Consider the following 13558-nt stretch of genomic DNA (forward strand, 5'->3'; position numbering starts at 1 on the left):
TGGTCCTCAAACATTTGAGAAGTCTCTAGTATAAGAGACAGACACATATGGATGTATGTCCAAGGAACTCAGAGCAACCAAAAATTGAAGTAGCCAGAAATAAACTTAAACATAAATCATTTGATCTCCTAAGATCTAAGAAAAAGTGATATCCTTGACCGGGTGCAGTGGCTCATGTCTATAATCCCAGCATATTGGGAGGCTGAAGTGAGTGGATCATTTGAGGTCAGGAGTTCGAGACCATCCTTGCCAACATGGTGAAACCCCATCTCTACTGAAAATATAAAAATTAGCCAGGCGTGGTGGTGGGTGCCAGTAATCCCAGCTACTTGGGAGGATGAGGCAGGAGAATCGCTTGAACCCGGGAGCGGAGGTTTCAGTGAGCAGAGATCATACCACTGCGCGACAGAGTAAGACTCCATCTCCAAAAAAAAAAAAAAAAAAAGTGATATCCTTAAAGCAAGATGCTATTTATGTAAAAGAAATAATCAGAGACTAAGAGAGAACACATAAAATTAAACATGAGTTAGCAATAAGTTTAATAAATGAATTTAATGGGTTTGGGAGAATATATCATGCTAATCTCCTACAAATGGAGTAAAAGGAAAAAGAGGGAAAATAGAAGAAAAGATCAAAGAAAATTAGAGGGCCAACATTTGGCTAAGAAATGTATGAACATTTCCTAATATTGAAGAATGTGAATTTCTGCATTGAAAGAGCCCTTCAACACTCAACTCCCACAACAAGGCACATCCTTTGTGAAATTCGAGAATACCCAGATTAAAAAGAAGATTCTTAGAGCAGAAACAGGTCACATTCAAAGCTCAGAACAGCATCAGATTTTTCAAAAACCAACTCTGAAAGCAGGATGGTGGAACAGTATCTTTAAAAATGTTGAGGGATTTGTGGCCTTCAATGCTGCCGAGGAAGCATCGTTCAAGCCTCTCTTCCCACTGCGGGCATGTCTAAGCCAGTCTCCTAAAGAGCCCGAAGCTGCGGAAGCCTTGAAACAGCTGAGTCTGGGGAGCCCTTCTGAACCATGCTCATGACTGTGTGGTCCTGAGACCTAGACTTCAAGCACTCTGGGGGCTTTGGGTTGGTCATCTGCCACTGTGGAGGAGATAGATGTAGCCATGAATCAAGGCCATACCAGGTGGATAGAAGAGCTGTGGAACCTCAGAGAGCTGTCTGAAGAGAAGATTCTCAAAGACCGGGTGTCTATGTGACTGTGGAAAAGATATTTCCTATCCTTAAACAGGATAGGAAAATTGAAGTGATTGAAATCACAACTGACTGAGGCAGTAGCAAGAAAAGGGTCTTTGCTTTTATAACCTTTGATGACCATGACTCCATGGCTAAGACTGTCATTCAGAAATATTATCCTGTAAATGGCCATGGCTGTGAAGTAAGGAAAGCCCAGGTTGCAGCAAGACATGGCTGGTGGCTCATCCAGCCAAAGAGGTCAAAGGGGTCCTAGAAACTGGTGGTGGTCGTGAAGTGATTTGGTGGGAGTGACAAGTTTGGTCATGATGGCTTTGGTGCCAGCAATGATGGTGGTGGATATGGTGGCAGTGGGGATGACTGTCATGGATTTGGTAATAATGGAAGCAATTTTGGATGTGGTGGAAGTGACAGTGATTTTGGCAGTTACAACAGTCTGTGTTCAAATTTTGGACCCATAAAGAGAAAAACCTTTGGAGGCGGAAGCTCTGGCCCCTATGGTGGTAGAAGCCAATATTTTGCCAAACCCTGAAACCAAGGTGGCTGCGGTGGTTGCAGTAGCAGCAGTAGCTATGGCAGAGGCAGAGGGCATTAATTACTGCAGGAAACAAGGCTTAGCAAGAGAAATAAGGCTTAGCCAGAGCAGCGACAGGGAAGCCTCAGGTTACAACAGATTTGCGAACTCAACCAGGCATGGTGGTGGGGGCCTAACTGCTTCAGGGATATGCTTCAGACAATACTCATGTGTATGGGCAAAAGACTTGAGGGGTGTCTTTGGGCTGTAATTGTATAACAGGGCATTTTAGTTTCTGTTCTCTGGAAACTAAAACAATCCAACGAATTGTAGTGTAGACTTTTTTTGCACCCATGCTGTTGATTGCCAAATGTAATAGTCTGATCATGACACTAAAGAAATGTGTCTTTAAAACATTCTGAGGGAAAATTGTCATTACTTTTTTTAGTTTTTATGTTTTTGTGACAGGGTCTCGCTCTGTCACCCAAGCCAGAATGGAGCGATGTGATCCTTGTTCACTGTGGCCTCGAACTGCTGGACCCAGTCATCCCACCCCAGCTACCCAAGTAGCTGGGGCTACAGGTGTGTGCCACCACACCTATCTAATGTTTTAATTTTTTGTAGAGATGGGGGTCTCACCATGTTGCCCAGGCTGGTCTTGAACTCCTGTCCTCAAGCAATCCTGAGCCTCCCAAAGTTCTGCAATAACAGGCATGAGCCATCACACCTAGCCAGAAACTTATTTTTAATGTATAATTATATACCCAAACAAACTATCAACCAATTATGATAGCAGAAGAAAGACATTTTTAGATGTCCAGCATCCAGAAATTTGACCTCCTGTGTGTATTTTCTCAAGGAAAGAAACTATTAGAGGATTGTGCCACCAAGTAAAGTAAACCAGGGAGAAATGGGAGACAGCAAATATAAGAAATGGAAGATTCTTGTATTTCTTCCATTATATGGAAGAGATTGGAAGTCTTAGGACGACAGCTGCAGCAGGCCTAGTGAGTAGTCAGCCCAAACCATGTCATCCAGAGAGCACCAGGAAGGCGAGGGCTCCAACAGAGATGTCTTCAGAGAAAGATGAAAATCATAGATTTCTTCACATGACTGATCTTGTTTAAAGTATTGCTCACAAGGGGTTCAGAAAACCAGTAATAGTGACATAGAAAACTAAGCAAACAAAATATAAATTCGTAACTCCATGAAAAGCAATTTGTGCTCAAAAGGAAAAATGATGACAGTTAATTATAGATATTTTTGTGATGGATAGTATAACATGTCCCTGGAAAAATTTATTTTCTACAGAATTGAGCCCTAAAAATACTAGGGCAAGCAACCTATAGCTTAAGAGAGTCCTAAACAACATATCAAGTAAAAGAGAATGAGAGTGGGGGTTAAACTATATAGTGTCTAGGAATGCTCAGTTGTCATAAATCCTTAGAGAAACTCAACGGTGAAAGTTGAGATAGTGGTTTTAGAGGAAAGAAGAGGTGTTTGATTGCATTGGGGCACAGAGAGGGGCTAGCAAAGTTCTATTTACTTTCTTTTTTCTTTTTTGACAGGCTCTCACTCTGTCACCCAGGCCGCAGTATGGTGGCACAATCATAGCTCACTGCTTGCCGCCTGAAACTCCTGGGCTCAAGTGATCAGCCTTCCGAGTAACTGGGACTGCAGGCATGTGCCATCACGCCCAGCAATTTTTTTTTTTCTTTCTTCTTTTTTTTAGGTAGGGACAGAGTCTCATTATGTTGCCCAGGCTGATCTTGAACTCCTGGGCTCAAGCAGTTCTCCCACCTTGGCCTCCCGAAGTGCTGGATTAGAGGCATGAGCCACCATGCCCTGCCAAAGTTCTGTTTCTCGATGTGGGTGTGGCTATAAGGGTATGTGCCTTGTAAAAAATAATTTTTAAAAATACATTATTAAATGTATTTTATTTTTGTATGCTTATTTCATTTTACATTTACTATATTGTTTGGTATATTATGATGTTAAATATAATATTTTTTAGAAAGACCCCAGGAGAGTGGTTATTCTGGGGGAGGAGGGGTAACTGGAAGAAGGGCATGGGGGTTGGGTGCCTCTGAGGCGCTGCTGGTATTGTTATGTTTCTTTTTCTTAAGTTTTTTTTTTTTTTTTTTTTGAGACAGAGTTGTGCTCTGTCACCCAGGCTGGAGTGCAATAGCGTGATCTCAGCTCACTATAACCTCTGCCTTGCGGGTTCAAGCGATTCTCTGCCTCAGCCTCCCAAGTAGTTGGGACTACAGGCGTGTGCCACCACATATTTGAGAAGAGATGGGGTTTCACCATGGGACTATAGGCGTGTGCTACCATGTGTTTGAGAAGAGATGGGGTTTCACCATGCTGGCCAGGCTAGTCTTGAAATCCTGACCTCAAGTGCTCCACCTGCTTTGGCCTCCCACAGTGCTGGAATTACAGGCGTGAGCCACCGCACCTGGCCTTATTGCTCTGTTTCTTGATCCGGCTACTGGTGCAGGCTTGTGTTCAGCTCATAGAAATTCGCTGAACTTTATGTACTTTATGTACTTCATGATGTATAATGATGCTCCAATAAAAAGTATTTCTAAAAAGTACCAGAGGTTATGGGACAGGAATGGGGCAGACCACTCAAAATCCATGTAACCTTGTTACCAGATGATGAAAGCAATGATATTTCTAGTAAAACTACTAGCAGAGTTTAAAGACTTGTTGCTCACGCCTGTAATCCCAGCACTCTGGGAGGCCGAGACAAGCGGATCATGAGGTCCAGGAGATCAAGACCATCCTGGCTAACACGGTGAAACCCCGTCTTTACTAAAAATACAGGAAAAAAAACCTAGCCAGGCGTGGTGGTGGGCACCTGTAGTCCCAGCTACTCGGGAGGCTGCGGCAGGAAAATGGCATGAACCCGGGAGGCGGAGCTTGCAGTGAACTGAGATTGCGCCACTGCACTCCAGCCTGGGCAACAGAGCAAGACCCCATCTCAAAAAAAAAAAAAAAAAAAAGACATTGAATTTTTCTTTTTCTTTTTTCTTTTTTTTTCCGAGATGGAGTCTTGCTCTTTCACCCAGGCTGGAGTGCAGTGGCGTGATCTCGGCTTGCGTCCTGGGTTCAAGCAATTCTCTGGCTTCAGTCTCCTGAGTAGCTGGGATTACAGGTGCTCGCCACCACACCCACCTAATTTTTGTATTTTTAGTAGACATGGGGGTTTCGCCACGTTGGCCAGGCAGATCTCGAACTCCTGACCTCAAATGATCCGCCCGCCTCAGCCTCCCAAAGTGCTGGGATACCAGGTGTGAGCACTTTTAACATGCTGGGGAAAATGATGCCTGGACTGTGCAACTTGGTGTTGTGTTACTGTCATTTTCTATGTACTGATCGCTTGTGACTTGATTCACTCTACAGAATCTTGTTAGAACAGATCACTCAGACAATATAGTGATAATCACGTAAACAATATATACTGATAGAACCAAAAATTTCGATATAAGTACAAATTATGGTATTGGGAGGGGGAAAGGGAAGTGAAAGTCTACCAAACAGTCTAGGTTAGCATACAGTGATAGATGATCCAAAAATTATAAGTGGCCAGGCCTGGTGGCTCATGCCTGTAATCCCAGTGCTTTGGGAGGCTGAGGTGGGAGGATCACTTTAGCCCAGGAGTTCGAGACCAGCCTGGCCAAAATGGCGAAACCCCGTCTCTACAAAAATTTTTTTAATTAAAAAGCAAAAATAATAAGGCATTTTTGTAAAAAGAAATTTGTGGGTAAATATTGAGAGAAACCACTAAAATGAGTTGCTTCTAAGGAGGATACCTCAAGGGTCAGAGGAATGCTGGGTTTTGTTCCAAGTCTTGTAGCACTATCTGATTTTTTAAAATTATGTATAATTGTAATAACATTAAAAATAATGAAAACAAAACAGCAACTTACCAAATAAGTTTACAAATCTTCCACTAAGTTCCTCAGAACATCTTACATGTACCCTTCTAAGCCTCGTAAATGTTCCTTCCACCTTTTAAGACTTTCCAAGGTCCATTCTTCCTTTTTAATGGTCAGGAGTTCGAGACCAGCCTGGCCACCATGGTGAAACCCCACTTCTACTAAAAATGCAAAAAAATTAGCAGGAGTAGTGGCAGGCACCTGTAATCCCAGCTACTCGGGAGGCTGAGGCAGGAGAATCGCTTGAACCCGGGAGGTGGAGTTTGCAGTGAGTCGAGATTGCACCATTGCATTCCAGCCTGGGCAACAAGAACAAAACTCTTATCTCAAAAATAAATACATAAATAAAAATAAAGAGAATTTTAAGATTATTGTTTTAAAGAATAAATGTTGATAAAGTAGTAAAAGCAAGATAATGGCATATTTATTAGTAACAAAAATTTAAACAACAAAGAAAAAAGCAAATGATTTCCAAAATATCAATAACAAATCAGTAAATAAAGGTAATCAGAAGTTTAACTTACTTGTGGCTGGGTACGGTGGCTTGTGCCTGTAATCCCAGCACTTTGGGAGGCTGGAGTGGGTAGATCACTTGAGGTCTGAAAAATACAGAACATTAGCCAGGTGTGGTGGAACATGCCTGTGGTCCAGCTACTCAGGAGGCTGAGACAGGAGAATCACTTGAATCTAGGAGACGAGACCAGCCTGGGCAACATGATGAAACCCCGGCCCTACCAAAAATAAAAAAATTAGCCCGGTGTGGTGGTGGGAGCCTGTAATCCTAGGTATTCAGGAGGCTGAGACAGGAGACTCACTCGAGCCCGGGAGGCAGAAGTTTCAGTGAGCCGAGATAGCACCATTACATTCTGGCCTGGGCAACAGAACGAGACTCTGTCTCAAACAATAAAAATAAATAAAAGAACTAAAAGTAATTCTCAAGTGATGAGAATGTAAAGTGGAGATGAAACAAGAAAGGCATAATTGTTGAAGCTGGTGATGGGTACCTGGGGGTTTTTGGATATTTTGTGTGTGTTTTGTTTTTATAATACCTTTTCTGTTTACCATAGCGAAATGATAGATACATGGGTGTTTATTACATCCTTGTGCTCACTTTGTGTATGTGCATTTGAAGTTTTCTATTATATAATAATTTTTTTTTTAAAGCAATATTTGGCTGGCCACAGTAACTCACACCTGTAATCCCAGCATTTGCGGACGCCAAAATAGGTTGATCGCCGGAGCTCGGGAGTTCGAGACCAGCCTGGGCAACATGATGAAACCTCATCTCTACCAAAAATACAAAAATTAGCCAGGCATGGTGATGGATGCCTGTGGTCCAAGCTACTCAAGATTCTGAGGAGGAATATTGCTTGAGACTGGGAAGTGGAGGTTGCAGTGAGCCCAGATCGCACCACTGCACTCCAACATGATTGACAGAGTGAGACGCCATCTCAAGAAAAAAAAAAAAGCAACATTCTGGCTTACTGTATTAGAAAGTCAAAAGATAATATTTAGGGCTGGGTGCAGTGGCTCATGCCTGTAATCCTAGCACTTTGGGAGGCCAAGGCGTACAGATGACCTGAGGTCAGGAGTTCAAGATCAGGCTAGCCAACATGGTGAAAACCCATTTCTACTGAAAATACAAAAATTAGCTGGGCGTGGTGGCGGGTGCCAGTAATCTCAGCTACTTAAAAGGCTGAGGCAGGAGAAGCACTTGAACCCAGGAGGTGAAGGTTGCATTGAGCCAAGGTTGCGCTGCTACACGCCAGCGTGGGCAATAGAGCGACACTGTCTCAAAATGAAAAAAAAAGAAAGAAAGAAAGAAAGAAATAGCAACGTAAACATATTATTTAGAAATGTGGAAGTAAATAAGAGTGAAATCATGTCTGTAATCCCAGCACTTTGGGAGGCCGAGGCGGGCAGATCATGAGGTCAGGAGATCGAGACCATCCTGGCTAACACGGTGAAACCCCCGTCTCTACTAAAAATACAGAAAATTAGCTGGGCACGGTGGTGTGCGCCTGTAGTCCCAGCTACTCAGGAGGCTGAGGCAGGAGAATGGCCTGAACCTGGGAGGCGGAGCTTGCAATGAGCGGAGATTGCGCCACTGCACTCCAGCCTAGGCAACAGGAGTGAGACTCCATCTCAAAAAAAGCAAAAAAAAAAAAAAAAAAAAAGTGAAAACAGTTAACGGACATCAAAGTGGATGCCTCTGGGGATGAGAACTGAGCTTGGGGAGGGCTAGAGGAGGGAACATCTCTGTATTAGAAGGCTTTGATGTTCTTTTATTTTGAAACCTTATGCATGTATAACTTTGATAATATATTCATTTGTGGATGCCACATTGTTTTCAAGGAAAATACCCATGTGATCTTACATGAATAATCAGGCATAGACCAATGCTTTGAATATATAAAAATTCTGTTTAGCCATGATCATTTTGGCAGTATGCCACTTATTTCTGTTGCCAAAGGCAGTGATTGAAATTTGAATTCCTGCCTGGGATGAGTAGGGCTCAGAGGTTTGATTGCATGTAGTTTCCCCCTGGCCGTACGCCGGTCCCCAGCAGTTTGTTCTTTATGCCACAGCAAAGAGTAATCATAAATAAGCTTATCTCACTCTCCGGTTTGAAAGCTACTAAACGTCTTTCATTGCAATTAGAATAAAATTCAAACTCTTTGGCACGGCCTATACACAAGGCCCTAAATAATGTAAATGATTGGACTCACACCTAGTTCTCCTGTCACTCTCCTCAATCACCATGCCCCAGCCTCAGTGACCTTCCTTGGCACACCCACAGCTCATTCCTACCTCAAGGCCTTTGACTTGCCATTGCTCATGAGACTGACTGCTTACCATCACTCAGGATCTCATTTAAAACTTAATTCCTGAAAAAGGTCCTTCCTGACCATCGAGCTAGAGGAGCTTCCTGCACCCCTTCTCTTCCCACAGCTGTGGATCTCCAAGTGTGGTCTTCAGACCAGAAGCGTCAGTATCACCTGCAAGCTTTTCATTTTGGGTTGTTTTCTCTGGAAACGCAGACTCTTAGGCCCCACCACAGATGCACTGAAGGAAAAGCTTACATTTTAACCAGACCCCAAAGTGATTGCGCTTTTAAAATTTCGGAAGCACTGATCTAGAGGTTCCCCTTCTAATTTTCCTGTATATCTGTTACCAGGTGTGTCCATTTCTGCAGGTAACCTGGCGTTTGTTTACCTGTTTATTTCTTCCCTAAATAGAATTTAAGGTCCACAAGGGCAGCACCTTGTCTGGCTCATTCACTTCTGCATCCCCAGCACCTAGCACCAGTGCACACAGTACATGCCCAATAAGTATTTAGATGAGTGAAAGAAGAAATGAATATAATGGAAATTATTTTATGTTCTTTGAAATGTATAACTGGAGGCTGGGTGTGGTAGCTCAGCCTGTAATCCCAGCACTTTGGGAGGCAACGTGGGAGGATTGCTTGAGCCCAGTACTTTGAGACCGGCCTTGGTACATGGCAAAGCTGCAACTCCACAAAAAATACAAAAAAAAAAAAAAAAAAAAAAAAAAGTTGAGTGTTGTATAGTCTCAGCTACTTTGGGAGGCTGAGGCAGGAGAATCACTTGAACCTGGGAGGTCTAGGCTGCAGTGAGTCCTGATTGTAACTGCACTGTAGCCTGGGCAACAGAGAAACATCCTGTCTCAAAAAAAAAAAAAAAAAAAAAAAAAAAAGGATTGTATAATTGTACAATAAAAATTAAAATCTTCATGGCTTTCACTTGTTTGTAAAATCGGGGTGATTTTTCTCTCCCAACATCACTGTTATGCAGGGGTTTCATTCTCTATCTTGGGCATTGAGTGCCATTAAATTATTGTAGCCCGTGAAGAACCACGTATTTATCCTTGCTTTGGGGCAGTTTGTCTTCAGAACCAAAGTTTAGATTTTATTTAGAGTGTTTCTCTACTGACTTAACACCATAACTGGTTATGTTTTTTAGTATTTAAGAAGCACTCTCATTCCATCCAGAGTTAACATTATCTTTAAAGGTTTTGTTATTCAAAATGAATGTTAGCTTGATATTTGTATCAAGTTTTATCAAATAAGTATTAACAATTTAAAAAAGAAAGTCAAGTTTTAAAAATGTTTAGTCAAATGCAAGATTTAAAGTTAAATTGCAAATAAAAACTGATAGGGCATATAATGTATCCAGTTTTTTACCTCTGATATAGGAGTCCAGGAAAGACCTACAGTTTCTGATATTATCCCGTTTTTTGTTTGTTTGGTTTTTTTTTTTGAAATGGAGTTTTCTCTTGTTGCCCAGGCTGGAATGCAGTGGTGCAGTCTCGGCTCTGCTCCCCGGGTTCAAGAGATTCTTCTGCCTCAACCTCCCATTTAGCTGGGATTACAGGTGCACGCCACCATGCCCAGCTAATTTTTTGTGTTTTGAGTACAGACAGGGGTTTCACCATGTTGGCAAGCCTGGTCTCAAAATCTTGACCTCGTGATCTGCCTGCCTCGGCCTCCCAAAGTGCTGGGATTACAGGCGTGAGCCACCATGCCCAGCCCTACATTTAAAAAATACATTCCCAGTGTATTGCTTAATGCATATCCTTGTGAAATTTGTGAAGAAACAGCTTTTCAATCTGTATTCTCTGAGTGAATTAATAGCACCCCTTACATCTATGGCTTTCAACTGGGGGCAGTTGTGTCCCGGCGGACCTTTGGCAATGGCTGTGACTGTGTTTTTGGTAGTCACACCTGGGGTGGAGGAGTACTAGCAGCATCTAGTTGGGGGAGCCCCAGGGTACTGTTAGTTATGTAATACACAGAACACTCCCCAGCACAAAGAATTATGTAGCCCAAAATGTCAGTGGTCCACTGTTAAGAGACCCTGGCTTAAGCAGAGAGAAGTCTCCTTCTGCAAATACTAATGCCACTGGAAAATGAATACTTTGCCCTACCTTTTGGAAAAGAGAATACATAGAAATTGGCAACTGAGAGATTCAGATGGGTATACTGGCACTTTTAGATAGGTTCATTTTAGATGATTATTTTTAATCAGAAATCTAGTGACTGGCCTCCCTCTTTGGGGTAAATCCCTCTCAACACAGGACATTTAAGACATTTGACAGCTTAGTTGATTTTAGAATTGGATAACGTTCTCAAATAATTTTACATTTTTTAAAATAGGGAAATTCCAATATAGGGTTACCGGTTTTCCTTATTTTACAGATGGGGTCGAGGATTTGGTCTTTTGGGTTCCATTTTTGGAAAGGATGGTGTATTAAACCAGCCAAACAGTGTCTTTGGACTTATATTTTATATACTACAGTTATTACTTGGTAAGTATTTATCAATACAAAAATAAGTTTGTTATATTCCGTTTAGTACTTTGTGTCTTTGCGCTGAAGTGTCTTGATGTTAAATAAAAGCATGTGTTATTTATAGAGCCACTAGCATGTACAACATCTTTGTACTGTGAAAACTTGATTCGCTAAGATTTTATTATATTAATGTTGAATTTATGTCACTTGCTGTTTAATCATGGAGAGCTGTATCTCATGATGTCCAGAAAAACCAGTCCCATTCCAGAAATTATCACTCCCATCTTCCCTGTAAATGTGTTTCCTAGTTTTATAGACTCTGTAGCCTTGTAAAGATATCATATATTAAGGGGACATTAATGAGAAACCATATTCATAATCCCATGACCTTTACATATCCACTATTCCTACAGTCTTCTGCTTTTAAGAATAATTTTGGGGCCGGGCGCAGTGGCTCATGCCTGTAATCCCAGCACTTTGGGAGGCCAAGGTGGGCAGATCACCTGAGGTTGGGAGTTCGAGACCAGCCTGGCCAACATGGTGAAAGTCTGTATCTACTAAAATTACAAAATTAGCCGGGTGTGGTGGTGCATACCTGTAATCCCAGCTACTCGTGAGGCTGAGGCCGGAGATTCACTTGAACCCGGGAGACGGAGGTTGCAGTGAGCTGAGATCGCGCCATTGCACTCCAGCCTGGGCAACAAGAGCGAAACTCTGTCTCACAAAAAATAAATAAATAAATAAATAATAATTTGGGGCCAAGTGCGGTGACTCACACCTGTAATCCTAGCACTTTGGGAGGCTGAGAAGGGTAGATCACTTGAGCCCAGGAGCAACGTGGTGAGACTCTGTCTCTAGACAGAAAATAAAAAAATTAGCCAGGTTGTGGTGGCACACACCTGTAGTCCCCGCTACTTGAAAGTCTGAGGTGAGAGAATCACTTGAGCCCAAGAGATGGAGGTTGCAGGCAGCCGAGATCACACCACTGCACTCCAGCCTGGGGGACAGAGCAAGACCCTGTCTCAAAAACTAATAATAATTTGATGTGAACTGTGTTTCAACATAGTGTTGTTTATCCTGTTATTGTTAACATCTAGGTTTCACACCTTTGACTTCTAAATAATGCTGCACTGATCAACTTTGTTTAAAGACCTCCCACTCCTTCCTTAAGTATCTCCACAAAATAAATTTCCAGGCATAGGATCAAAAAACACAGATATTTTCTATTTTAATCGTTGTTACCAAGTTGCTTTCCCTCAGTTCTTTGGTTTCCCTGAAGCTCTAGCAGTCTTTATTTTTAAGATGTGTTTTGTAAAATTTCTTTTTTTTTTTTAGTCATAATGATAATCTTCACCAGGAAAAATTGCTAATAGTTACACATTAGTACCTATTTAAATTTTACTCTTTTTAATTTCCTTTTATTGTCCATTTAGATATTGGATCCCAATAATAGTACGTTTTTATTGTGTTACAAACATTTAACGCATTCTTTATCTTTTTTTGTTAGTGTTATGAATTTATATTTTATTAAGTTTTTATACTTTCAGAGTTAAATCCATCCATTGTTACCTTTGCATTTTATTTTTCTTCTTTTTTATAGATCTTGTTGCATACCAATGCTTTTGTATTTTAATTGTTAATATTCCATTACCTGTCAGCTCTTTTGATTTGGTTCATTAAAAATACATGTAACTCTTCTATCTGAAATTGATTTGTTATGAGGCAAATTATAAATCTAAATCATTCTCAGTAGTTCTGTCGAGTTTGCCCAGTTCCATATCTGTGTATCTTGCAGAAGTTCAAAGATACGTGCACACGGATATTCATAGCGGTACAGTGTGAAATAGCAAAAAAAAAAAAAAAAAAAAAAAAGGAGTTAGCTTAGAAATACGTAATGGTTGAATAAATTAGAAAATAGTGTGAAATACTATGTAGCCATTAAAGGAAAAAGGAGATCTATATTTATATCCTAGAAAGATAAATATACTATTTAGTGAAAAATGCAAATTTTGGTATAATATGTATAGGATAAACATGTTTGTATACATGCATGTAAATGCATAGAAAGGGGTCTGGTGGTTGGGCAGGAGGGAGAAATTTCACTGTATTCTGCATATTTCCATTTTGCTGGATTTCTAGAGAATAATATGAAATATAAGCCCAAATGCAAGGCGTTTTCCCTTAAAGGCAAAGAACCTAAGAAAAGCCTTTGACTAGATTAACTTTTGAAGATAGAGGTGCTACAGCCAAATTTCTTTTTATACCATTAATTTAATGCCATGCTGTATGCATATTTTAAATCATATGTATCATATGTGTTTTTTCATTCGCATTTTTTGACTTGCATTTGGATGCTTCACGTGCCTTCTAATGTTGGTGTCTTCATGTGAGGCACATTTGAACTAACCTAACAGTTTCCAGAGCAGGACATCTGTACTCACTTTTTTTTTTCTTTTTTATTATACTTTAAGTTCTAGGGTACATGTGCACAATGTGCAGGTTTGTTACATATGTATACATCTGTACTCCCTTCTAAGCTGTTTGAGATACAGCATTTTTAATTTAATTT

The 13558-nt window shown here is 41.1% G+C and overlaps 1 protein-coding gene across 1 annotated transcript in view; it reads left to right on the top strand.

Moving 5' to 3' along the window:
* LOC112620261 (vitamin K epoxide reductase complex subunit 1-like protein 1) overlaps positions 1 to 13558 on the top strand; it is an 83553-nt gene that overhangs the window by 64719 nt on the left and 5276 nt on the right. The window contains exon 2 of the mRNA XM_025378579.1: positions 10898 to 11007. Within this exon, the coding sequence (XP_025234364.1) occupies positions 10898 to 11007 (110 nt within the window). The remainder of the gene's footprint in view (positions 1 to 10897; positions 11008 to 13558) is intronic.

The sequence above is a fragment of the Theropithecus gelada genome, chromosome 3 (assembly GCF_003255815.1).
Source record: "Theropithecus gelada isolate Dixy chromosome 3, Tgel_1.0, whole genome shotgun sequence".
NCBI classification, from domain to species: Eukaryota; Metazoa; Chordata; class Mammalia; order Primates; family Cercopithecidae; genus Theropithecus; species Theropithecus gelada.